We start from the raw sequence: 27,465 nt of genomic DNA, 5'->3' as shown, positions 1-27,465 counted from the left end.
GGTATCATAGGCCATGTCTGGCGGAGTTGTTCTGTTTTTGATTTTTGGAGGGAAATTCAAAGACTTCTGTAACAGCTGGTAAAAATCACTGTAGACTGGAACCAAAAGTCTTTAATTTTCCAGTGGAGGTAGCATCAAGGAAAATAAATCTTATTGCAAAAGTCTTTTATAGTGGCCAGATGTGTGATTGTAGTGAACTGGAGAAAAACATCTACTCCAGACCTATTGCACCTGCATAAAAAATTATGGGACGTTTATATTATGGAAAATTTACAGCAGTTAGAGAGATATTTCTGCCTGTAAGACTATATGGAAGCCATGCAAGCCATGGAAAAAAATGGCAAGAAGTGGTTGATGGTAGAGGGGTTTGTTTACATTTAAATTCATATTTAAGTTTTCTATTCTTTGGTTGTAATGAACATAGCTGATGGAAGCTTATAATAAAAATTTAAAGAAAAAATAAATTCTGGTTTCTGTAGGTGAACCTGTAGAAGGATCATTACTGGGAAGGGTGGAGCAGTGCGGGCCACCACCAAAATCCTTCACTCCGCGAAAGAGCAGCATCAGCCTCGGATGCCCTGCGTGCACCTTGTGGAGCAGTCCGCTGGCCACAGTGCGGGCGGGGGAAGGCGAGGAAGGGAGTCTGCCTCCTGGCATTTCATTGGCTTAGGGATGACCCACACTGGCTCTGGCCACATCGAGTTGCTTTCCCATCCAGTCAGGGGCTTCAGAAGTGGCAGGGCGCAATAGGGCCACTTCCTTTCTCCTTCGTTTCCACCGGGGAGTCAGGAGCCGAGGAAATGCCGGCTTCTCCGTAAGGGAAAGAGGGGGAAGGCGGCCGGGAGGAGGGCCTGGCTATCCAGATGGATCAACATCCCGGGGCAGGGAAAACAGCAGGCAGGCACCACAATCCTCTTTGCTCCATCCCACAGGACATGGAGCCATCCTATTGAGCACCGTTCCCTTTCTGAGCTCCAGGTACTTAGTACCTCTCCCAACTCCCAGAAGGGGGAGGGAAGGTGGAGGTTTGAAGATTCAAGTAGCCCAACACAGCAGGGGCAAGGGGCACCGAAGGACACTGTATACACCAGCGGCCTGGGTCTGGATCGAGGCCCCGGCATCAGGACCCAGCCTCTGGGCTAGGCTGCAGCATCAAGCCAGGGCTTGGGCCCTAGCCTAGATTGAGGCCTAGGCTAGGGCCCAAGCTCTTTCGCGGAGTGAAGGATTTTGGTGGTGGCCCGCACTGCTCCACCCTTCCCAGTAATGATCCTTCTACAGGTTCACCTACAGAAACCAGAATTTATTTTTTCTTTAAATTTTTATTATAAGCTTCCATCAGCTTGATGCTGGCTTGAAGCCCCAAGCTTGGGCCCTAGCCTAGGCTGAGGCCCAAGCATCAGGATCCAGCTTCCAGGATGAAGCCCAGTATTGGGTTGGGACCTGGCCTCTGAGCTGGGCCACGGCAGGCCCTGGCCTAGGTCAGGTTGGACCCAGCGTTGGGCCTGGGTCCAGGTTGAAGCCCTGCCATCGGGACCCAATCTTTGGATAGCGATGTCGGGCCAGGGCCTGGGCTCCAGCTAAAGCCTTGGCCTTGGGTAGGCTGAGACTGAGATCACGACAACCTACCATGATCTTGGCCTATGCAAGGCTGAGGCTTCAGCCTGGGCCTAGGCCTCCGCCACATCAAAGGGCCCAGGCTGTGGCCTAGGCCGAGGCCAAGGTTGGCAGCAGATCCCTACCAGACCAAGTAAGTGAGGGCTGGGAAGGATCCTGGCCTCGGCAATTTTTCAGGTGAGTGAGAGGCCCCATTTTTGGTTTTTGTCTGTTTTTGGGTTGTTGTTTTTTTAATGTTTGATTTTTTTTTTCACATGAATGAAACAAAGCAAACATTCCAGGAACTGAAATTCATGGGAAAAAAACCTCCCAAAAATGAATTGAAAAGAAAATTAATTTTTTTACTTGCACACCCTGAAGCCCAGGCCTCGGAGGTCCAAGAAAGCAGTTGTCTTCTGTCTTCTTTCTTTGTAAACTGATGCCGTGTGTTGGGGATCACGCCAGAGAGCATTCACCCCAGTGGACGGTACCATTTGAATGTATGGCAATGCCGTTCAATGCAATACATCATAATGGCACCATGTGCTGTGGTGAATGCGCCAGAGTTAATTAACTCTGGTGCAACTCCAGTTTACTACATCAGTTTACAAAGAAAGGAGACAGAAGAGGAGCACTTTGTAGGAGCTCTGAAACCTGGTCTCTGGGCCAGGTTGCAGTATCAGGCCTGGGCCCATGCCCTTGAGGCCCAGGTGTCAAGGCTGGGCCCTGACATTGGGCCTGGGTCCAGGAACTGGGCCAAGGCATTGTGCCTGGTTCTGGGGTGAGGCCCCGCTCCCGGCATCTGGACCTAGCCTCTGGTTCAGCTGCAGCATTGGGCCTGGGTCCAGGCCTAGGCCCAAGCATTGGGATGTTGTCTGGCCATCGGAAAGTTGATAGATCCGGTAAGTGACACAGAGTTCTCTATGAAAAAACACATAGCTACAAAACTAAAGGATGGCTATTTCAAACTGTTAACTTTACGAAGGTTAAAACCTTTTCTTGAACCTAAAGACTTCAGGTCTGTCCTGCAAGCTCTTTTTTTCACAAATATAGATTATTGCAACTCTTTGCTCCTTGGTTTACCTGCTTCCAGTATGCGGCCTCTTCAGGTCTTGCAGAATGCTGCTGCGCGGGTTCTGACAGGCCAACGAAAATGTGATCACATTACCCCAACCCTGATCAAATTACATTGGCTTCCAATTCATTATCGTATCCAATATAAAATTGCCTGTATAGTTCATAATGTTATATATGGAGAACAAACTGAATGGCTTAACACATCTATGCGCCTCCATGTACCACAGAGAGACCTGAGATCCGCCAATTAGGGGCTTTTATCAGTGCTTACAATTAAATCAGCAAGACTCAGCCATGTAAGAGATCGTGTCATATCTATTGCGGGAACAAAAGTCTGGAACTCACTTGAGACTGTCAACAGAAAAAAAGCAATTTAAATCTGAATTGAAAACTTGGTTATTCAAGTGTGCTTTTGCAGAGCATGAAACATCTTTACAGAGTACGAATCTTTAGATATAAGCTGCAAAACACCAGAATATATTATGTGCTTAACCTCTATGAATTCTGTTTTTATTCTTATTTTATGTTTATAGTAATTAAGTTTATTGCCCCATTACTGCTATTCATATTTATGCAATTTGATATTTTGTTTTAGATTTATTTCTATTTGATTTTATCTTTTACTCTAATTTATTTAATTTTCCTCTTTTATGTAGTTTTTAGCTCTTACTATCTTAACAAAACAATGTATTTCTTGTGTTTTTAACTTGTAAACCATTGTGAAGGCATGTCTGATGTAACGGTATAGAAATGCTAATAAACTAAACTAAAATAAACTAGTTCCCTCTAAGCTGCCCACATGAGTGATTGCCCGTACATTTTGGAGAATCACTCACAGGTTTTACATGATTGCTCACATATTTTTTTTCTTTGTGCTATGTACAGAAATGCAACACTAATACTGGTGCTCAAAAATTGGTTTAAAAAAATTGTTGCTCACACGAAAAAAAATAATTTGATACATGTAGTCACTCCTTGGAGGGAATATTGATTGTTCCTGGGGAGGCTCAGGTCTCGGCTGAGACGGCAGTGTTGCACTCAGACGTAGGTGGCGGCCCCTGGTTTGGATCACGGGCCTAGGCCTAGGCCCAAAGCATTCCTTTCAAATGAATGCAACAAATAAGGTTCATTTCATTTTGGGGGGGACCTGATTTGTTTTGGGAATCCCTGAATGAAACAAATTGCCCTTATTCGTTGCATTTTTCAAATACATGGCACATCCCTAATGTACAATCCAACACAATCATTCAGATCGTTTCAGAGAGAACTCTTGTAATGTCCCTCAGTGATACATGCATTGCTGGTTAAAACCAGAGAGTCCACTTTTTCAGTTTCAGGCCCCAATATTTGGAATTCCCTCTCAGAGGCATTACTTGTGACAGAAGAATCAAAGGTTTTCAAATCAATGCTAAAAACTCACTTATTTAAGTAAGCCTTTGATTAAATATTCACAGAGATATATTTTGTTGTTCTAAGATTATGATTTGTATAATCTGATTCTGTTTGTTTTAAATTGTAAATCGCTTAGGTATCTATAAGTGATAAATAAATAAAATCATGCACGGATGGCACCTTCAATGTTGTTGAGCACCATGGGTGCCAACAAACGACATTGCAATGTCCAGATGGGTGCTGTGGAGCACCATCAATGTCGTTGGTGCCATGGACGCTGAGGCAGTCAAGTACTGTGGGCGACATTGAGTGCCTTGTTCACTATTGTGCACTGTGGGCACCATCAATGCCTTCAAGCACCATTGGGACCATTGAGCGCTGGGGGCACTGTTGAGGTTATCGAACACCATGGATGCTATCAAGGCAGTCGACCACCATGGTGATATCGACACCTACATGCAACATCCTCCTATAGAACTGTTTGTGATTGCTGCATGCCCAACCCGTCCTGACCATGGACAGCCATGCAATCCTATCATCGCGACGAATGGTGCAGAACTGCTGAACCCAGTGGTGCAACTGAGACCGAGGATGTTGCCAGCCCTGATTTGTAGAATGTATGCAAGTAATCCATGAGGGTTTCTGGTGGGCAGGAGAATGGGTCAATGCGTTTGACTCTGCACCAGGTAGTGTAACGGTGCCAAAAGAGATGATAGTTCTTTCAAGTGGTAAACTTGTGGGACAATATCAAGATATCTTGGACATCTGATGACACGTCGAGGTGGGTTAGTACTGCCCTCTCAATCTCCAAGCTGTGAGATGTAGTGAGGAGTGCATCGGGTGTAGCAACGTTCGCCTCCTCCCCCAATGGTATAGGAGGAGCGAAGAACAGACTAACCAGATAAGCCTATCAGGGCTGTCTGGGCCACGCTGGGGCTATGAGGCTGGCAATGTCCGTAATGCATTTTTGTATTGTGCGAGAAAGGAGTGGAGTTGGAGGGTAAGCATAGAGGAATCCCTGAGTCCATGGAATCAGAAAATCATCCTGTGTGAATCTCTCTGGACTTGGAAACACTGAACAAAATCTACGGAACTTTCCAGTTAATCACTGTGGCAAAAAGGTCCATGCTCGGAGTACCCCACTGGTCGAAGAGCTTGTCCGCCACTCTCTGGTTTATTTATTTTATTTATTTATTGAGTTTTATATACCATCGTTCGGTTTCGCCATCACAACGGTATACAAAGTTTCGATGTTTAACAGGGTTTAGGGACCTTTTGCAGATGAGAAATCCTGCTGAGATGATCCAATTTCAAATTCGCAATCCCCAGAAGGTAGATGGCCTGCAGGGAAACCGCTTGATTCTCTGCCCACTCTAAAATTTGAATTGCCTCCTTGCACAGCGTCCAATAACCTGACCCACCTTCTTTGTTATGTAGAACATGGCCACTTGGTTGTCCGTGTGAACAATGACATTTCTTACCCGAACCTGATCGGCGAAGGTGAGAAGGGTATTCCGCACCGCCCACAACTCCAGAAGGTTTATCTGCCTGGCTCTCTCTGAGACTGACCACAAGCCCTGCGTTTGCAGATGGTTGAGATGGGCTTCCCCACCCTCTGGTTGAATTGTCCATGGTGAGGATTAATTTGTGGGCTGGGCTGTGGAACAGGACTTCCTCCATGAGTGTCCACGGAGACAGCCACATGCTATGTTCTTCCTCATGGCCCTGGTGAGGCGCACTGTATCCAACAATGGCTGAAGGGACTGCGTCCACTGAGACTTTAGGCCCCATTGCAGGCAATGCATGTGTAATCGGGTGTGAGGCACTACATATAATGCTGCTGCCATGTGGTCCAGGAGGGTTAAGACCTGGTGTGCTGAGAGCTGCGCAGAGGTCTGTACTTATTCTGCAAGGGCACGTAGGGTCCACGCTCTGTCTTCAGCAAGAAAGTCTTCCCCTGCACTGTGTTTATCTTGGTTCCGATAAACTGCAATATTTGAGTTGGCTGGAGGTTGGACTTTTCATAGTTGATCTCGAAACCCAGCGCCTGTAGGCAGTCAACTGTGTCCATAAAGTGCACTTTGAACACTGTCTTGTCTGAAGCTACTAGAAGCCAATCGTCCAGGTAGGGAAAAATCTGAATCCCCTTTCGTCAGAGATGGGCCACCACCACCACTAAGCACTTGGTGAAGACTCTCGGGGTAGAGGATAGACCAAATGGAAGCACTTTGTACTGGTAATGCTGCCCATTGGACTGGAAGCACAGGTACCACCAGGAGGAGTGGTGCATTTGGATGCGGGAGCAGGCATCTTTGAGGTCCAGCGAGCGCATCCAATCATTGGGTTGTAGAAAAGAAAGAATAGACTTCAGGGATGTCATTTTGAATTTCTCCCTGCAAAGGAATTCGTGGAGAGCTCCTAAATCTAGATTTGAGCAGAGGAAACCCAATTTCTTGGGAATGAGGAAGTATGAGTAATAGAATCCTCTGTCTCTCTTGTACAATGGTTCTATTTGAATGGCCTGCTGGGCAAGCAGTGAGGTCAATTCTGTTTGCAGGAATGGCACCTGTTTCTGATCTCGCTGATGAGCAGCGAGGTGAGGGAGAGATGGAATCCTCTTGAAATTGAGTCTGGAGCTGCTGCGAACAATGTCCAGCACCCAGTGGTCAGATATTATCGCTGACCAAGAGTGACCGAAATGCGCTACTCTGCCCCCCTCCCCCCCGCCCCACCAGGAGCCGAAGGGATGGCCCTGTCTGACCTAAAAAAATTGTGCTGGCTTTTGGGTGGGGCCGACTGCTGTCTCTGCAACCATTGCCCTCTAGGTCTGCTCTTTGGCTGCGGTTGTTGCACCTTTTGCCACGGTAGAGGAAACAACTGTGATCTGTAGGGAGATGTATGGCCTGAATGGATGCCTTTGGAAGCTCCGCTTGCAGTAGCTCCGGTAATACCTCCAGGATGTAGATGACTGCTCCTCTGGAGAGGTCAAGGCCAAGACAGTGACATTTTTCTCCTTTAGCTGTGAAACTGTCTCATGCAGCCTGTCGCCATAGACTTTGTCCCCCTTGCATGGCAGGTCCGCTAACTTCTCGTGGAGGAGGTGACATAGCTCTTCTTCCATGTTCAGCACCTGCTGGGGCATACCCGAGTCAAAGGTGCCCTCTTTAAATCAAGGCTTGATGGATTGCAGGCATTCGTAAAGATACTGAGTGATATAAAATTGGGGCTAGTGTCTTTGCATTCAGCATCGCAGACTGGAAAGACCTCTTGCCGAAGTCACCTAGGTAGCGATTGTCCTTTCCCGGGGAAGTGTTAGAGTGGAGTCTGTTTTTTTTTTTTTTTGTTTTTCTCATGGCTGACTCTACCACAATGGAGGCGTGTGGGAGCTGAACTGCACTATAGTATGGCGACTTCCCTCATCCTAAATTTGAGATCCATCTTTCTAAATGTGGCCAGATCGAGAAAGGGGACTCCCAGGTTTTCGCTAGGATCACATCAAACACCGCGTGGAAAGGCAGCGCTGTCTGTTCTGCCAGGACCTCAAAGATCTTTAGTATGCCAAAGACCTCCATCCTAGGGTCTGGCACCTTCCTTATCTCTACATTGAGATGTGCGCCCACTTTCTCTATGAACTTTGAGTAGGAAGCTCCTCCAGCGGCTCAGAAGGTAATTTAGAGGATGAACCTGGAGATGATGGGAGGTGAGGCTTCTGCTAGTGAACTCTGCTGAAGGAAGAATTGTGGCTGAGATGCCCTAGTCTCCTGTGCCACGCTGCTGAGGAGGGGAGTCTTCTGGAAGGCCATCCCCGAAGGAGGGGCTCGCAGGTGGATGCTCCTGTCCGCGCAACTCCAGGGATGAGAATAGTTTAGTCAAAACTGCAGAAATCTGCGACATCACCTGAGCTTCTAGGCCATTTCCTGTGGAGATCTGTGAGGGGTAGTCCTGACGAGCTCCTTCCCCATAATCGAGGGAGATCTCCATTTTGATGATTTACGACGGCTAACAGAATATCTGAATCCAGTCCCCTAGGGTGATGCCAAGGCCTAACGTCCTGTGGCAGTTTATCCCATTTGGAGAGCAGTTCCTGAAGTTGTGGTGACATTCTCTTGTGTTTAGACATAGAGGACATGTCAGAATAGACACAACGTGAAGAGACCGAGGAGGCTTCTGAATCAGGACATCGGAGAACTCCATCTCCCATAGTTCCTCCAGTTGAAAAACCACTTGAGGATCTGGTATATGTGCCCTTTTAGGCCTAGGTTGTGTCGCATGGCTGTCTTTGCCACTCTGTGACTTCTGCATCAATGCATGCGCCCCCTGCATTGATTGCATCAAAGAGCTTGGCTTGGCTTCAAGGATGGATGCATCCCTGCATTGTAGAGTTCCTGCAACACGGCGTGTCATAGCATTGATCCCCCAATGCATGCCTTGGACAGTTGGGTTTTTTCACCCTTTTTGGCACCTGGGTCGATGCAAGCATCAGGTACTTTCTGGAGGGAGCATCGAGGTTGGCGCGCTTTATCAACTGTGCTGGTTTTGAGTCATTCGCACAGCTGGTGACGGCCGGACGGCACTCCTGGGCTTGGAGCCCCGTTGCATCTCCCGATGCTCCACTCCCATATGCGGGCCTTGGAGGGTGGAAAGCACTGGGGTGGCAAGCACTGACTGGCTTTTGATGGTCTTCTTTCCCTGAGGACTCAGGGAGGAGGCCCAACTGTGCCCCTCTGGGTGATCCAGCCTTGGGCCCGGGGAGGAGTGACATGAGAGGTGCTCTGACACTGGATCGTAGGCTCCATCACCCCCTTCTCTGAGACGTGAAATCTTCTGAGCATGCTGCATCTGGCCGGGACGACAATCAACCACAGCCGCGGCATGATAACTGATCGTGCTCAGGCCCTGAACAAATGTAATAATAGTTATGTCCATCTGTGATGGACATAACCTTACCACACTGACAGCCATTGAAGCCAGGCAGTTTGGGGGTTTGATAGCCCTTAAAAGTGCTGTTGGTTCACTTCCTTATCCACAAAAAAATACGAGGAAAAGAAGAGAGTGAACACACCGCATGTGGATGGCAGCGCGGAAGAAAAAAGACTGAGGAGAAGATGGTGCATCAAGCTGCACGCAGCCTCACAAAGCAAAGCTGCCAGAGGACGTCCCAGACAGAATGGCTAATTCAGCCCTGCTATCAACGGGAAAAGAGAATTTATGTGCTTCTCTATCCAAAGTGGAAAAATTGCAAGTGGGCAGTTTTGGTGAGTTGGTTTGGTCTAAGTTACTATGTAAATGATGTATCTTTACAGCAAGCACTAGGATTTAATTTCCTTGGAAGTTATTTTGTTCTCATCCATAACTTTAATTTTGGCTGTTTCTGTTTTAGATGGATACCTGATTCCAACCCCATACTATGGTTGTATTAACTCACATACTGGACTGTATGGAGAAACACAACCAGTTCATGTGCCTTTGTTCAGTGAGGTAAGACTTTAAATCAAATGGCTGTCTGTCTTTAATGTAACTGAACAAAGATATAGTTGAACGTTTCAACATTGCTATGCCTCAAAGGTGGCTGTGTCTCTGTTTCCAAAATATGGACCTGTAAAGCTGTCTGGATCTTGTATGAATGACAAATGCAATGGACTGGTATTTGGTATTGGTCATGATCCTTTCTTAAATAATAATCCTGGATCTATTACTAATTTTGTTAATTAAAAAAAATGATCCAGAAAAGGAATCCTGTCCAAAAATACTTGGATTGGAGCATGTCCCTTGGATCATGATCCAGGATTTGGCCTCCTCTCCTGCTGTATAAATTCTGATTGTATCTGGTTTCCAGTTGCAAATGCTGGCACACTATGCAGGAGTGTAGTCACTATTGCTGGTTTACTCATATGCTGTGATCATAGATTTCCTAGGATCGTCTATTAGCAGAAGAAGCTGCAAGCAGCATTGACAGAATTCAGGAATGCTTGAGACAGAGTCAAAGGGTGGTCAACAAAGACTAGAGGTTTGACTTGTGACAGTTATCAGGGCAAGAAGCAACACTTTTTACTAAAAAGACACGAGTGGTCGGCCTGGTGACTCTGTGGCAATGCAATGTGCTGCTATGGAGAGGATATGGGTTTGATTCCTAGGCCACGTCTTCTTTCCCCAGGCTGGCCAGGGCGCTGAGGAAGAAATCCCAATCATCACTCAACAGTGACACCTATTGGTCAGGTTCCGGGTGAATGTATAATGGGTTCTGGAGGGAGCTGTAGTCTGCAGTCCCTGGTCAAGACTGTCGCTGCAATAATGGCTGGTCTAGATGTAGGGGAGGGGAGAGGATGTTAAAAATAATGAACTACAGTGAAAAACTATGCTTCCATTTCATCCTGTTACACCAGTCCAGTCCAAACAGGTGGGTTATGTACCCCTAGCAGCAGATGGAGACAGAGCACAAAGATTTTCTCTGTGACATCATCATCCCCACTATATAGGTGGTGCAGCACAGAGTTACTCCAGTGTTCTCTGCTTCCAGCAGATGGTAGGCCTCACCTGTAGTACATCAGGATTTCCAGGATACTTTTGGTGCCGCTAAGGGCTAGGCTTCTGGTTCTGCCAGGAGAGTGAGCACACATTTCTGGCTTGGTACAACCTGAGGGAGAGGGGCCTTTTTTTTCAAGCCAGGCAAATAAAAAAAGCTCTGCTCTGCCTCAGTGTGCTGTGGAGAGGAGCCTTCCTGCCCACCTTCACCCCCTCTTCCTCTCCATCTGCTGGTAGGGGGACATAACCCACCTGTTCAAATTGGACTGGACGGGAGTAGCAGGATTCATGAAAAGAAAACTAGCAAGTAAGAAAACTTCTCCATAGTTACAACTGAAAGCGTATGGCCCCATAGCCCAAAGAGGCTGTTTCCAGTTGCTTTAAAGGATCGGAAGAAAACTGCCAGGATAAAAAAACCCCCACAATGATGTAAATTCCAAAAGTCTCTGTTTTCCTTTGTTTTGTGTAGGTGACTGATGGCGAAATGCACCCTTTTCAATTAACAGTTGAAAAATTAGAGGCTGCCATGCAGAGAGCCATGGAACAGGTAAGAAAGGTGCTGCATCCCAGCTCTCCCAGCCACTGTAACCTTCTCTCAATAGGACTTTGAGGAGGAGAGTTTAAATAACCCTTTGCTGATCCAGATAATATTTGGCACTGAGCAAGGTGTCATTTAGGTATTGCATGAGCAATGGAGAAGATGATTTTCAAAATGTATACACAATTGTCTTAAATATCACACAAGCTGTATAAATTTATATCCCCCTTGAGTCATTTAGGAATTCAGGAAACTGCCCTACATTATCATTATTTTTTTTTTTTAGCTTTCCCAATTGCTTACTGAGATGGAAAGCAGCCTCCCTGTCAGTAAGGTGCATACCTAGTAAACAGCTGAGCCTGAAATGGTTATAGCCAAAGACCATCTCTGAGCTAGGAATGTAGGGTTCCAACAATGGTTGTCAGAAAGTTAATGCAACTTACCTGTTGACTCATAATTAATGTTATTAATTCTCTGAATGCTCTGCATTTTTATGCTGCAGAATTGTAGTCATTGCCTCATAACAAAGGACATTGGCGCTCGTCCCCCAATCTTACCTATATGCTAATATATTCATCTTTTAATCTCCCAAAACTAGAATGTGTTTCCCAGTTCTAGGTAGACCCTCAGAAAAGACTTAATTTAGTATTTCTTGCTGCTTTTCATTTACAATATTTGATTGCTATAAATTGGCTGGTATCTGTCTCATGCTGGGCATTTGAAGCTTTGAGAGCTCGGTCAAGCTTCTCGCTAATATTGACTATCAAAATGCATGGAGTGTCCATTTCCCTGATGTAATAAGAACCAGATGTGCTACAGGTTTTTCACATTTGTATCTATGGGAGAAATGCTCAGTACATCTGACTTTAAGTGATGTAAAGATAGAAAATGGTGCATGAAAGTCATAAGTACATGCTTAAGTTGAAACATTTTCGATATGGTACTTGGCATCTTCCTGAACAGCCTAAAGGATGTTAGTTTTACTTAGCAGCACCCAGGTATGTAAGGCAAGTGTATTTATTAATAAGCAAGTTTGAAGTGAGTGAAAAGTACACTTATACCAGGCCTAGAGGTCTAATTTTGACAAAGTGTCTTATTAATTTGATTAGCACAATTCAAATATGCACCATGATGTACAGAGAGAATCCCTACTCATTGGAGCTTGTGATCTAGACAAGACACAACAAAAATTAAATGAGCTTTTGAGTTAAAAGAGCAAGCCCAAGATTGAGGAGATTTAAAGTAGGTGCTTATAGGTGGGTTATATAGGTTGTTAATGATCAGCCTGTATTGTCTGAATAAATTAAGAAATGCACATCCCAGTCCAGAACCTAAATTGACAGCCTTATTGCTTAGGGCTTGCTTAGGCTTGTCAAGCCAGTGCAAGAGCTTGCACTAATATATTTCAGCAAACATCGCTACTGCTCGGTGCTAATACTCTGGAGAAGGCTGACAATAAGCAAACACGTGCTGAAATCTCTGCCCATTACACTGTTCTGGTTGTACTGCCTTGCAATCCTGCACATTTCTCTTGAATAACTGAGGAAAATTTGAGTTAAATTGTAATACACTTTTAATATCTCCCTTTGATGGGAATACAAGAGGCCCTGAAAGGTTGTAAGAAAACCTGTCTGCCTTTTTACTGTATTTCCCTGCTTTGGTGTGGGAGAAACTGTAGTTTCGTAATGCTAGTGGCTGGTAGTAACTCTCCTTGTGCAGGATTACAGCTGTGCATGTCCAATTGAAGTTGTTTAGCAAGACTAAGAGAGCACCTGTCCATGCTGCGCTGTTGTTTGACGTCTTCTCGGCGTCTCCGACTATCAGTTTTTCTTTTTTCAGGACATCAGAGTCAGAGCTTTAATCCTGATCAACCCTCACAATCCGTTAGGGGACATTTACCCTGCACACTTACTGAAAGAATGTCTAGAGTTTGCTTACAGGTTTGAGTCCTAGTGCTCTTTGTTTTCCATTAGTCACGTACATGGAACCATGAGTTTTGGTAATCACCCATTTTTCTTCTGAAGTTCTCCTCTGGGAAGAGGGCCCAGCATGGTTTTGGGGGGGGGGGGGGGGGGGGGGTGGAGGGCAGGGTTGTTGGGTTATCGAGTTTGTTTTAAGACTGGCTAAAACAGCTGGAGACAGAGGAATGTAAATTGGTATTGAAGGGTCTGATGATCTGAATAAAAAGCCACAAGCTTCTGCTTAAATTCAGCTAAATCTGGACCTCCCACTGTCTGACCAGAGAGTCTGAGTTTAGTGGGACATTCTTCAAGGTTTCACAGGAGCCATTAAAAAATGAACTCATGTTGTATGAGTATTTAAGATTTTGTTTTGATTATGTGTAAGCCAGTGTTTGTATGTACCATAAGAAAAGAATGAGGGTGATTACCAAAGCAATGATTGCTTGCGGCAAAAATATTTTGACATTTTTTTTATAGACTTAACAATTGTATTTACATATGGATTTGATAGAGGGGAAGCAAATAAAGTAGGCATTTGGGGACCTGAGAGATTAGCAGGACAAGTGTTTTTGTAACCACTTGCTAGAAATAATGTAAATGTCTTGTAATAGCAATAAACCTTGCATGATCAAGCTGTGAAGGATGGAAAAGGAGATTGGATTTTAGATGTTTAAAATCCTTGGGAAGGCGGGAGAGCTGGATTTGCTTCCTGAGTCCGGCTTGGGCCGGCTGAGATTGCTGTGGAGACAGCATTCACAGTCCCTGGGCTGGTTGGAAAGAGGCAGTCCCGGCTGTTCCACAACAGCAGCATCTAGTGGCCAGAGTTGGGTGCCTTTACCAGCTTCTGAAGGAGCTTTGACCAACGAATGTCCTTGTGATAGCTGAGCAGGATAGGGAGCGGGTGCTTATTAAACGGAGGGAGGGGAAGACTCTGGGGAGTTGCAAACTATAGCACTGGGTGTGTAAAGGTTTCAGTTGAGCCGGAAGCTCAAGAGAATCAGAGGAAAACTGCTGGACCTTCCCCCTTCCCCCCCCCCCCCCCCCCCATCATCACCCAAAAAGGAGAAGTCAGTAGGTAGTTTTATGAAAATATCTTTAACTTTATTGGAACATATGAATGTGTGGTTATTTTTTCGGGCTGGTTTTTATTTTGGTTGGGTTTTACAAGAACTAAAAGAAATGGTTCTTGCTTATTTTATTCTTTATACAAATTATACTTCCTGAATAGTTGAATGATTGTTCCCTCCCACCCCCCAATATCTTACATTATAAAAACAGCCAAAGAGTAATTCAAAAACATCACTATTGATTTCTGTGCAGAACAGTCGTGCACCTTCACACCTACAATGGAATTTTACATAATGAACATGGGATGGGTTCTGATTTGGCCACAATAAAGTAATGGATAATGAAAGCTCTACAAAGTGTACCAGCAATTACACTTCTGACTTGCCATTTGTAATTTAAGTTTAGAGTTGTGCATTTGGAAAATAAATGGGATGAGTACAGAGGTCATTTAGGTGAGCACAATAGTGTAATATGACATATTTCCATGAGCAATGTGATAATAAATGCATTGTACTTTTATGTTGCTGATCTGTGACATTTCCTCTGTGTAGGTATAAGTTGCACGTAGTAATGGATGAAATTTACATGCTCTCTGTTTATGGCGAGGATGCCGTCTTCACCAGTATCCTTACTTTAGACGAGTAAGTGTCACGGAGGACCTGGCTCAGGTCAGCTGGGGATTCTGCAGAGCCAGCGTTCACAGGCTCTGAGGGGAGGAGTTCCCATCATTGTGGCAACCAGGGGTGGATTGGCCTATTGGGGGATCGGGCATCCCCCATTGGATCGGTCGCTCCAATCACGTGGTTTTTCCTGCCCCAAAAAGAGGCATGCACAGCCACAGCAAATTCCATCCTGCCATGGCCCGATGAGAGATCCTGCATGGCTGCAGCAGAGCCCATTCTGCCAAGGCCCAAAGAGAGGCCTGCAACGCCACAGCTGAGGCCCTCCCCCCTACACCTTTTAGGAGCTGCGGGTCGCAGTTGCTTTCTTCCACCTCCCTTCCAGCATTGAGGAGCAACGCTGCCTGAAAACTATGTGTGTGCATGCTTGTGTGTATGAGAGAGAGCCTGCATGTGTGTATGTGTGTGTGTGTGTGTGTGTGTGTGCGTGCGTGAATGCATGAGGGCCTGCATGTGTATGAAAATGCAACAGAGCCTGTATATGTGTGAAAGACTATGTATGTATGATAGAGTTGGAAAGTCTGTGTGTATCTGTGAGAGCCTGAGATTGTGTGGGTGTGAGAGAGAGAGAGAGAGCCTTTGTATGTGACAGCATATATATGAGTGACAGCAGATGTGTGTGTTGGAGAGGGAGAGAGAGGTAAAGATTCTGAGACCTTCTCCCCCAAATCACAACAATCTGTGGGTGACTGGAAATCAAAAGATCCCAGGTATGAAGAACTGGAAATTTTTAATCCTATTCATTTAAATTCTGGGGTGTTATTTCAAGTCTGCCATTTGAAATATTTGATGTTTGGAAAATATTACAAAATAATTATTTTAATTACTTGATGTTCGATGGCTGTTGCCTGCTTGACATATTTATTCTTTTTTTTTAGTATGGGTTTAATTTTATGAATGATGTTTTATATCTCTTGACTTTATTGCTTAATATTTTATGAGGAATGATGTTTCTGTTTTTCCATTGTTGCAATGCATAATAGTCAGGCTTGGAGCATGTGTGTGAGCAAGAGTGAGTGAGCCAATGAACATGTATGTGAGTGAGAGAGAATGAGTACGCCAATGAGCATTTGTGTGAGCAAGAGGATTATTTAAAACAGTGAGCATGTGTATGACCCACAGTTTGTGAGCCAGTCAGCATGTATATGAGAGAAAATATAAGGGAGTTTGTGTGAGGATGATCAAATATGTTAGAAAGTGTGTATATATAAGAGAGAGGAGAAAGTTTGTGCAATCCTCCTATCCCTGGCTAATCCATGACAATCTGGGAGTTACTGGAATTTAAAGTTCCCAGGTATGAAGAGCAAGGGATTTTTTTTTAGCCTCAGTTTTAATTATTGGGTGTTATTTGATGTGACTGCTGTTTTGAAATATTTTATTGATTGGAAAATTAAAACAAAAAAACAATGTTATATATTTTTAATCATTCGATGTTCTATTCATCAGCTGTTTTTAAATATTTATTCTTTTCATGACTATGGTTTTACTATTATGATTGATGGTTTAGATTTCTTGATTTTATTGTTAGATGTTTAATGAGGAATGGTGATGTTTCTGTTTTTCCATTGTTGCACTGCATACATAGTCTGCTTTGTTATGGTTTCCAATTCAGTTTTTATTTGCATGTTTCTAGTTAAACTTTGTCTATTCTGTATTTGGTGAGGGGCTGTGTGTTCTGCATGAGTGACTGAGGTGAGGTATTCTGCTAGCATGTAGTTTCTTTGTGGGGATCTAGAACAGCTTGGCTTGTTCTGTTATCCTAATATCAGGTGTATTGGTGTTTTAGGGCATGCTGTAATAGAGTAGGTAGGCAGTGTAGAGCCTGGGGAATTATAAAAGCAGCAGACTGTGTAGCACTTAGTCAATGGAAATGCATTGAAATGGTGGTGGTGGGGAGTATGGAGAAGTGGAGAAGTGGAAGCAAGCTACAGTCACAAAACGGGAGGGGTGAGCTAAGAGGAAGTGCCTATGTAGTGTTGGGTAAACTTCTGTAGGCTGGGCTTTCTTCCAGAAAGGGTCAACTGACTGTAGAAATGGTGAGTCTCGTTGAGTGACGGTAGGAATGGGAATGGGAAAAGGAGAGGGTGAGTGCATCTGCAGGCTGGGGAAGGGCTGGCAGCAAGCAAAACCTTTTTAGGTAATCATGTGGCAGTACTGGAGCAGGGGAACTCATTGTGTGAGCATATGAGCAGCACAATGACAGAATGTGTGTTTCAGAGAGAGAGAGAGAGAGAGTGTGTGTGTGGGTGTTTTTCTTCTTCACACAGAAAGACCCCTACACACACTTTCTCTATGAAACACCCATACACTTTGAGCAAGAGCATATGTGTGTGAGCATCTTTGTGTCTGAGAGACACTATGTATGTGTCAGACACTGGCTGGCTGCGTGGTTGTGACATTACTTGGCAACTGGTTCAAGAGCTGATTGGTTGGCAAGAGACTGTAATATCAGACCGGGAATCCAAGATATAATTATGAGAGATGTAACCAGACTTGCGGACGGATGGCAACCGATTTCATAGATGGAAGAAGGTACGCAGCTGTTTCCTCACCTCTGGTCTAAGGTGTGTTCTACTACTTAGTTATTTACGAAAAATGTGACATTTATGGTGGAGATTTTTTGGCTCAGTTCGGCCAGGCTCCAAGTCACATGATATACTTATGAAGGGTCAGTTTGGCCTACTTTTAGGAACTGTTGAAACAAATGCTGCAGGGAAAATGCACAAGTAAGTCAGACAGATAACTTATATTCCAGTTTTGAAGAAAATCCCCCAGACTGATGTTTTCCTGCAATCCGTCCCTGGTGATGATCCCTACAAGATGGATTTAGGGCGCAGGATTGCAGGGTTCAGGAAGGAGCCCTGGTGCATGGCCTCTGGCTGAGGACTGATTACTGTAATGACTGGGACTGAGTGAGTTCGAAGGAAGAGGGATATAAAATCAGAGAAACATCTTCTAAGTTTGGGGTGTCAGTTCCTAGTCTTAGCTCTGATTTCAGCAGGAAGTCCAAAGAAACAGGAAGAAACTGATAGTCTCCCTTCCAGTCATTAATTCAAATTTGATCATATTATGATCACTCTTGCCAGGTGGTGGGGCTGCTTGGCAATAGTGATCATAATATGATCAAATTTGAATTAATGACTGGAAGGGGAACAGTGTGCAAATCCACGGCTCTAATGCTTAACTTTCAAAAGGGAAACTTTGATAAACTGAGAAAAATAGTTAGAAAAAAACTGAAAGGAGCAGCTACAAACGTAAAATGTTTGCAAGAGGCGTGGACATTGTTAAAAAATACCAACCTAGAAGCACAGCCCAGATGTATTCCACACATTAAGAAAGGTGGAAAGAAGGCAAAACGATTACCGGCATGATTAAAAGGGGAGGTGAAAGAGGCTATTTTAGCCAAAAGATCTTCATTCAAAAATTGGAAGAAGGATCCAACAGAAGAAAATAGGATAAAGCATAAACATTGGCAAGTTAAATGTAAGACCCTGATAAGAAAGGCTAAGAGAGAATTTAAAAAGAAGTTGGCTGGAGAGGCAAAAACTCACAGTAAAAACTTTTTCAAATATATCTGAAGCAGAAAGCCTACGAGGGAGTCAGTTGAACTGTTAAATGATTGAGGGGTTAAAGGGGCACTTAGAGAAGGCCATCATGGAAAAATTAAATGATTTCTTTGCCTCGGTGTTTACTTAAGAGGATGTTGGGGAGATACATGTTCTGGAGAAAATTTTCATGGGTAATGATTCAGATGGACCGAACCAATTCACGGTGAACCTAGAAGATGTGGTAGGCCGGATTGACAAACTGAAGAGTAGTAAATCACCTGGACCGGATGGTATACACCCCAGGGTTCTGAAGGAACTAAAAAATGAAATTTCAGATCTATTAGTAAAAATTTGTAACCTATCATTAAAATCATCCATTGTACCTGAAGACTGGAGGGTGGATAATATAACCCCAATATTTAAAAAGGGCTCCAGGGGCGATCCGGGAAACTATAGACCAGTTAACCTGACTTCAGTGCCAGGAAAAATAGTGGAAAGTGTTCTAAATATCAAAATCACAGAACATATAGAAAGACAAGGTTTAATGGAACAAAGTCAGCATAGTTTTACTCAAGGCAAGTCTTGCCTCAAAAATCTGCTTTCTCAGTGGAGGGGAGTGGGCAGTTTAGGGCCTCAGGGATCTGTACTGGGAATGTGCTTTTTAATATATTTATAAATGATCTGGAAAGGAATACAACAAGTGAGGTAATCAAATTTGCAGATGATACAAATGTATTCAGAGTAGTTAAATCACAACTGGAATTGTGATAAATTGCAGGAGGACCTTGTCAGACTGGAAAATCGGGCATCCAAATGGCAGATGAAATTTAATGTGGACAAGTGCAAGGTGATGCATATAGGGAAAAATAACCCATGGTATAGTTACACGATGATAGGTTCCATATTAGGAAAGAGATCTAGGCGTCATAGTGGATAACACATTGAAATCGTCGATTCAGTGTGCTGCGGCAGTCAAAAAAGCAAACAGATTGTTGGGAATTATTAGAAAGGGAATGGTGAATAAAATGGAAAATATCATAATGTCTCTGTATCGCTCCATGGTGAGACCGCACCTTGAATACTGTGTACAATTCTGGTCGTCACATCTCAAAAAAGATATAATTGTGATGGAGAAGGTACAGAGAAGGGCGACCAAAATGATAAGGGGAATGGAACAGCTCCCCTATGAGGAAAGACTAAAGAGGTTAGGGCTGTTCAGCTTGGAGAAGAGATGGCTGAGGGGGAATATGATAGAGGTGTTTAAAAATCTTGAGAGGTCTAGAATGGGTAAATGTGAATCGATTATTTACTCTTTCAGGTAATAGAAGGACTAGGGGGCACTCCATGAAGTTAGCATGTGGCACATTTAAAACTAATCGGAGAAAGTTCTTTTTCACTCAACGCACAATTAAACTCTGGAATTTGTTGCCAGAGGATGTTGTTAGTGCAGTTAGTGTAGCTGTGTTTAAAAAAGGATTGGATAAGTTCTTGGAGGAGAAGTCCATTAGCTGCTATTAATTAAGTTAACTTAGAAAATAGCCATTGCTATTACTAGCAACAGTAACATGGAATAGAGTTCGTTTTTGCCAGGTTCTTATGGCCTGGACTGGCCACTGTTGGAAACAGGATGCTGGGCTTGATGGACCTTGGTCTGACCCAGTGTGGCATATATTCTTATGTTCTTATGAACAGTATATAAACTGTGAGTCTGGAGAATAGATCTGATTAGTCTCTCATCCTCTCTTTAGTTTACCAGACCCGGAACGAACACACCTAATGTGGGGATTTAGCAAGGTAAGCTTAAAATGTGGCTTGTTTTTCCCACACAAAAATCCTATTGTAAGAAACCTCTTGTTTTAATGGATCTTGGAGCAGGTGCTTGATGCTCTGCAGCTTTCTGCAGATGCACTGAAAAGCCCATAAAGTCTTTGTGGTCAAATTAGTATCCCATGCTCCATCCCCAGCACTCTTACCTTCCTTTCCATCCCTGCCACCCCCTGTTCAATTGAATCCTGTTGCTTTACAATATCTCTAACCCCATTTAAATATGCAACTAAAGAGAGGCTGCATACTACTTTTCTGAGACTTTATAGTTTTAATGCTATGGTTAGCAATCTTTGTTATGCTTGCCAATTCTCAACTTTCACTTCTATCTAGAAGTACCTAAAAAAAACCAGCATATGATTGGCTATTTTGAAAATGCTACATACTGTATGTAGATACTGCTTAATCTCTGTGGTATCATTCAGATAATGTAGCCATACATGTAGTGCTAACATGATTCTGGAAAGACTGTTCTCTGGCCTTCAGCTAGATTGGAGAGGAGTATCTTGTATAGAAGGGAAGTGTGCCCCAGCCTAGTAGGTTTGATTTGGGACTGCTGTGCCCAAAGCTGTCAGTATGGCTGCTTTGCCTAGACTGAGGCTGGCAGATGATGCATTGGAAACAAGAGCCAAAGGAATATTCGGGTGCACCATGCATAGGAACTCCCCAGCATCTGGTGATAACGTCAGCCATGGCAGCCTGGGAGTATTTAACATGAAATAAGAACTCACCTGTGGAACTGTAGTAAACCTTTCTATGAGGTATTTTGTGTAGTGTTGGGTTCAGAGGAGTTGTTTTCTAATGGGGAATCTTCCTATTGATCTAGATATTGGGAGAAGAGATTGCTGGTGTAGGACCCGAGCGACGATTCCTTGGCTGGAGGCACAAATCTTGGACTGACCTCCAGTCTTTTCAAACCACTATCTTTATTTTACAGCTTCAATCAAACAAAACAATAGCAGACTATTAAACTTCAGAAAAATGTACTCTCAATACTCCCAGCTTCTTGCAGCTTCACACAATACTCACAGCTTCCTTTACGGATCAGTGTTTGGACAGAAATATTCTACAGCAGCTGCCGCTTTCTTGGAGACCTGGGTCTGGTCTGAGTAACCCATCTGGGTCCCAACTCTTATTCCTCCCTTGTTGGGCCCTGCCCATACAGCTCTCTCTCTTTAGGGGAATTAAGGTGGACCAGGCATCTAGCCTGGTCCCTCACAGGTTTAAGGGGAAAAATAGGGGCACTATGTACATACCTCCCTCAGCTTGGACCCATTGGTCCAAGCATTTCTCTCCCCCTGGATCCCATCCAGAGAAGTGCCTCACATCCCCAGCCCCTAATATCTGGCCACCCACCAATTAGGCATGGGGTCAGGGTCAAGGTCCTAGGGTTATGCTCACCCCCACCTACCAGAGTTACCCTAGATTGCACTATAGTCACTACCCGCTGTACAGTGTGCACCACAATCCTTTAACCAAGCCTCCTGCTTCCTCCAAGTTTGAATTCCACCCCAGTGGAACTTTTTGGACTGGCTATAGAGCCTCCAATAGTGGTTTCTGTGGTATCATCTGTAGCTGTTTTCCAGCGACTGGTGCCTCCTTTCTGGCATCCCTCTCAGCACTTTGGCCACTCGATTGCACTGGTCATTGGCTCCTTGCAGCCCCACTCACTGGGTTTCCGCAGCACTACCCTCTAGGCTCTCCGCCATTCCTCTCTTCAGAATTTCCATGGCGCCTCTCACTGGTCACTCCATGGCATCTCTCACTTGGCTTTCCTTTGTTCTCTCTCTCTGTATGGGAGTTGTTTCTTGGCTCCCAGTAGTTTGGGCACTCTACAGGATCTTCCTCCTGTAGTGCCATCCTCAGATGTTTCAATAATGTCTCCTTCTTGGGCAGTCTGTGTTGCCCTCCCCAGGGCTCTCTGTGACCCCTCTCTCAGGGTTCTTCCCAGCTGTCTTCTCTGGGCTTCTCATGGGAGCAGTTTCTGGACTCCCTGTAATGTTTGTGCACCCTAATGGGTCTTCATCAGGACCTCCTGAAGCACCAACCTCAGGCCTTCTTGTAGCGCCCCTCTCAAGCTGATGCCAAAACTTTGCCAGCTTGCATGAAACTTCTGCCAGCAATTCATCCAGTTCCTCAATGAACTGTTGGTACTTTTTGTCCAGCCACTCTAGGCATTCACTATCTTGCCTAGCCTGCACTCTTGGGAGTGGGTTCCCTCGCTCCATTACTCTGGCTGGCCTTTCCAGCTGCCTAACCTCGAGCCTGTTTCTCACTTTGACATGGCTCTTAGGATTGGGGAATTTCCACTACACAGAAGTACATGGCTGTTCCTTCCTTCCAGCCCTCTGCCTGCTTTTGCTTCACCTGTTGCTGCAGTACCCTGACTGCTCCATTTCAGGTTTTCTTGTGGCTGCACACCTTGAACTGCAGAGTAGCTTACTTGCTGGAAGAGGGCCCACCCTGTTCCCATTCACATCACTCACAGCCCATTCTGGTAGCTTTTCCAGACCACACCCTGCTCAGCACAGCTTTGCTGCACCACTATTTCACTCCCTTTTCTTTTCCAAAGGTAAAAAGGTAAAAAATAAAAAAGAGCCTGCACAACCAGCATTAACTAGCTTACTTTTTATTTCCCTAATTATCTCCAGCAGAGCTTCTCTCTTTCGCAAGTTTACCTTACTACTTTCTAGTTGTCCTTGCAACTAGACCCATGAATCAGTTTCCTCTCTAACTGAAACTTATAAACTGTGGGTTTTTTATTCTCTTCCATGCTTTCTGAGCCATACCCTTTGACGGGCCTCTATGCTCAGTGCATTTCAGCACTCTGTGCCTAGTTTTAGAACCACAGGTCCACTGGGTTCGTTCTTTTGTTTTAGAACCACAGCTCCTCTTCACAAGTCTCTGAAATTTACACAGAAACTTTTCCTTCCTCTTCTGCAGGCTGCCTAGTTTCCAAACTTTTAGCAGGCTACACACACAATTTTTTTTCTTCCTTCTGGAAGCTTTGGGCTTTTCTCTGTGTCAGGTTTTAGAGAAAAAAATCTCATGCATGACACCATATGTGAGACCCGAGTGGTGATCCCTTGGCTGCAGGCACAAATCTTGGACAGACTCCAGCCTTTTCAAAACACTTTATCTTTATTTAACAGCTTCAATCAAACAAAACAATAGCTTCCTTTACAGCTCAGTGTTTGGACAGCAATATTCTACAGGAGCTGCCTTCCTCCTGGAGACCTGGTTCTGATCTGACTAACCCATCTGGGTCACAACTCTTATTCCTCCCCTGCTGGGCCCTGCCCACAGAACTCTCTCTCTCTCTCTTTAGGGGAATAAGGTGGACCAGGAATCTAGCCTGGTCCCACACAGGTTTAAGGAGAAAATAGGGGCACTATGCCACACTGGACATTGGTCATCGCTGTGTTCTAAGTTTCTTCTTTATTCTAAGCACCTCTCCCATGATGCATTTAACACACAGTTGCCTGGTACTGCCTTGTTCATGTGCATGTTAAGGCTTCAGTATAATTAGAATGTATTTTTCCCTATCTTTTCAAGGACTTTGCAATGTCCGGCATTCGTGTTGGTGTGTTACATACCAAGAATCAAGAAATCCTTACAGCTGTTGGCAGGCTGGCTCTATTTCATGGGTGCCCAGGACCAATTCAATATGTCCTTAATCAATTACTCAATGACAGAGGTAAGTAACATTGGCCCATGTCTTTGCGCTGTATTTATATAATATAAACAATAGATTGAAAGATGGAAATGTTATTTTATTTCTTTGCAGACTGGCTAGATAATGAATATTTTCCTATCAACAAACGGAGACTTCAGGAAGCCCATAGTTTGCTTGTTGGTGGGCTTACAGAGCTTGGCATTCCTGTTCTCAGGAGCTTAGGGGGCTTATATGTGTGGGCAGACTTCAGAAAAGTAAGTATGCAATATGTTCATCAGAAGGGAGTCCCCAAACAGAAACCAACTGTGGAAAGACTCATTGTACAAATGATTGCTGTTCAAGGATGAACTTCTTTGTAAAACTGTTTGGGGTTTTTTTGTGAATTTTCATTTGGCAAACATCTGAGCCCAAGTGAGGCTCTAAGATGCCTGCTGCAGAGACTTCCTTCATCTGCCAGCAGCTAAGACAGCACTGTGGGGTTCAGTTTTAAGGTAAATTTTCATTTGACAGCTGCAAACTCTTCTCTGCTTGGCTGCCGCAGCTACTGAAATCAGTAGGAAGTCACTGCCACTGGTAGTACAAAGCCTATGTCAGACTTCAAGCCTCACCAAATAAAAATTCCTGAAGAGTCCTGCTGTCATGTTTAGGTGAATAGACACTGCTCCCCTCTCCAGTAGTCGGCTCCCTTGCTTTTTGGATTTGTCTTTCAGGCAAGCAAATAACCACTCTCCCAATCTCACTTAGCCTACATATAGAGATCAAGCCTACTCTGAACTGTTCACAGATGCAATAGAAACAGTTCAGCATACAATCTTCTAGACTGGATTTCTCATCACTTCTGGTCTGAATCCTGGTATTTTTAGCCTCTGGGCTGCTTTATTCCCATAGCTTCTGATGTTATGAAGGTAAACTGATAGATTCAAGGGTTCTAAAATGGATGGATGAGTTCAGGTCGCTTGATTAGCAATATACAAATCATCAAATTAGTTGGTTTTTCCATTTTATGACTTTCAAGGGGGAATTTTCATTGTGGTCAGTGATGACATGGTCAGGCCATCTGTGTACATGACATTGTGTGTGAAGCTTATTGAAAAAAAATTGGAATTAATTTGTGCACATTTATCTCTAATAAAGTTGTAAATTGTTTTTGCTTAGATCAAAGGTCTGCTAGGCAGGATTAATAATTGTCAGATAGTTTTCATGGACTAAATGTGAAGTGACGTATTGGTAACCTTTTTTTTTTTTTGGCTTTACTTTGTTTCCTTTTATTGCTTGTGTTTTTTTTTTTTGTATTGTATCACATTTATCTTGATAACTTTGTATTTCCTCTTCAGCCAGCCAGACCAGTCCAGATGCATGGGTTATGCTTCCCAACCAGCAGATGGAAACAGAGAATAACTTGTTTGCTGACATCACCCTATATAGTGTCCTGTGTTGCACTCAGCCTGCCAGTATTCTCTGTCTCCAGCAGATGGTAGGCAAGCTTATCCCATGCTGTGGCTGAGACCTGAATTAGGCCAGGTGAAATGGAACCTAATGAATGTGGCTGTTCCTGAGATGATTAGACCAAGAACTCCCTCCCTTAGCTAAGCCGGTCTTGGGGTGATAATCTGGACTCCCGCAACTAAGCTTATTCTGGGTGGGGGGCTTCCTTGGACGGGAGCTCTTGCCAGCTGATCTGTGAAAACATGCCCCCCTTCATTGCCTCCTTCCTGGCTGTTCTTTGGCTGTCTTCTCTTAAGTCACTCTGCTGGGGCTGGGGTTTCCCCTCCCTGTAAAAGGGAGCTTCTTGTCTTTTTCTTGGGCCTTTCTTCCCTGTTCTGCCTCCTGTCCAAGCTATTTATAAAGATTTAAATAAAAAAAGGAATCTAGGGCTTCTCGTTGGTTTGAAAGTTGAAACTGCTCTTCCAGTGCTGAAGTTAAACAGGATGGCAGGTAAACTTTCTTCTCTTTAGCCAGATAGTTTCAGAGCAGAACAAGGTAAGGGGTCATGCCAAGCTCTTTGAGGCATAGGAAACTAGTTCCCTTCCATGCCATGTGTGCTATGCAGAGTCTCGATGAGAGGGAAGAAGCTTTTGCCAGCAGTGTGAAGGAAGAAGTGGTTGGCAGGAAGGAGAAGGTGAGCAACCAATGGTTGCAGTGTCTGCAGGAGGGGTTCAGTCAGTTCCCATCGTTGGGCCGTCTGTCATGGCAGGGGTGGCTGCAATTTTGGAATCACAGGGAGAAATCATCAGAGAGCTCAGACCTGCTTCCTGCAGACCTGAAAGCTGGGTTGGTGCTGTCAGGTTTGAGTGGTATTGCCTCTTCTTGGTTGATAGTTTTGGCTGAGTTTTTTAAGTGCCTGCATCAGGCATTTTTGTATAGGGCAGAATTCGGCCCCTAGAGCCTCTTCCTCCTCCTCGCTTGGTTGCCTCTAGCAAAGATAACGGCAGTGTCCTCAAAAAAAGAGAGGGAAAAGCTGGCTATGGAAGTTGTCTCAGAGGATGAGCCCTCTGATATGGGAACTTCTTTGGAAGTTTTTAAGGATTCAAAGCCTGAAGAATTCGAGGAAGATTTGGAAGAAAGGGAATATTCTCCTATGGAGGAAAGTGGTGTTCTTTTCATAAGGAGGAATTGGCTGATTTGATTTCTCAGTCCTTGAGAGTATTGCAGATCACAGAGGACAAGGAGAGGGGAGCCAATTCAGATGAAGACACAATCTTGGAATATTTACAAAAACCCTCAGTCTTTTTCACTTCACAGGTTCATTAAGGAGTTGACTACTATTGAAAGTGAGGCTCTGGAGGCTAGTTTTTAAGGGTGTCAAGGCAATATCTAAGCTGAATGCAAAAGAGAAGGCAAGCCTGAGTGTTCTTAAGGTACATGAGCTCATCTGCGTAATGACCAGGAGAACCAAATCCTGGTGGAAGGAGGTGCGTCCCTCAAAGATGCTCAAGACAGAAGGACTGAATCAGTTCTCAAAACACAATTGAGGTTTCTAGTTTTGCTCTTCAAGCATCAATTTGTAGTTGCATTCTGATTACAGCAGGAGTTTGCCTCTCAACATATACAGGACGTGGCCTTGGAAGGTGTTTCTGTGGAGGATGCAGCTTAGATGGAATCAAGGGCAGCCTGCTTGGCAAATGATTCATATGATTTAGTATCAAGAATCAGCTGATTACATTTCCTTTTAAAGAGAAGCTGCTTTTTTAGAGAAAACCTAGAGAAGTTAATTTATTTATTTTTCTATACCGATGTTCAATTAGACATATCACGCCGGTTTACAGCGTAACATAAGAATCTGTTAACATAGATTTCTTATTTTACATTGAAACTTTGTAACAAGAGTAACAATTTGGACTGTGAAGAGTCCTAAGTGTCATTATATATTATAACAGTCGTAGTGAAAACATTATAATTTTGAAACATATATAATAAGATAACTTGAGTTGTTGCAATTATAAATTATAACAGAAGTAGTGAAAAACATTGTAACTTTGTAACATATGTATCAAGATAACTTGAGTCGTTGGGGTTGAGCATACAATAGGATTATGTAATTCTAGGAGGGATGTTGTGGGGAGGGGAGTGATGTGTGTGTTGGTGG

General features: G+C 44.2%; 1 protein-coding gene across 1 annotated transcript in view; it reads left to right on the top strand.

The window, feature by feature from the left end:
* LOC115083241 (1-aminocyclopropane-1-carboxylate synthase-like protein 1) overlaps positions 1 to 27,465 on the top strand; it is a 62,214-nt gene that overhangs the window by 21,160 nt on the left and 13,589 nt on the right. Inside the window, exons 6-12 of the mRNA XM_029587049.1 lie at positions 9,443 to 9,540; positions 11,054 to 11,131; positions 12,962 to 13,062; positions 14,703 to 14,792; positions 20,128 to 20,173; positions 23,759 to 23,900; positions 23,991 to 24,133. Coding sequence (XP_029442909.1) covers positions 9,443 to 9,540; positions 11,054 to 11,131; positions 12,962 to 13,062; positions 14,703 to 14,792; positions 20,128 to 20,173; positions 23,759 to 23,900; positions 23,991 to 24,133 — 698 coding nt within the window. The remainder of the gene's footprint in view (positions 1 to 9,442; positions 9,541 to 11,053; positions 11,132 to 12,961; positions 13,063 to 14,702; positions 14,793 to 20,127; positions 20,174 to 23,758; positions 23,901 to 23,990; positions 24,134 to 27,465) is intronic.

The sequence above is a fragment of the Rhinatrema bivittatum genome, chromosome 2 (assembly GCF_901001135.1).
Source record: "Rhinatrema bivittatum chromosome 2, aRhiBiv1.1, whole genome shotgun sequence".
In the NCBI taxonomy this organism is placed as follows: Eukaryota; Metazoa; Chordata; class Amphibia; order Gymnophiona; family Rhinatrematidae; genus Rhinatrema; species Rhinatrema bivittatum.
The sequence above is the reverse complement of the archived record's forward strand: the minus strand, read 5'-3'. Positions and strand labels throughout refer to the sequence as shown.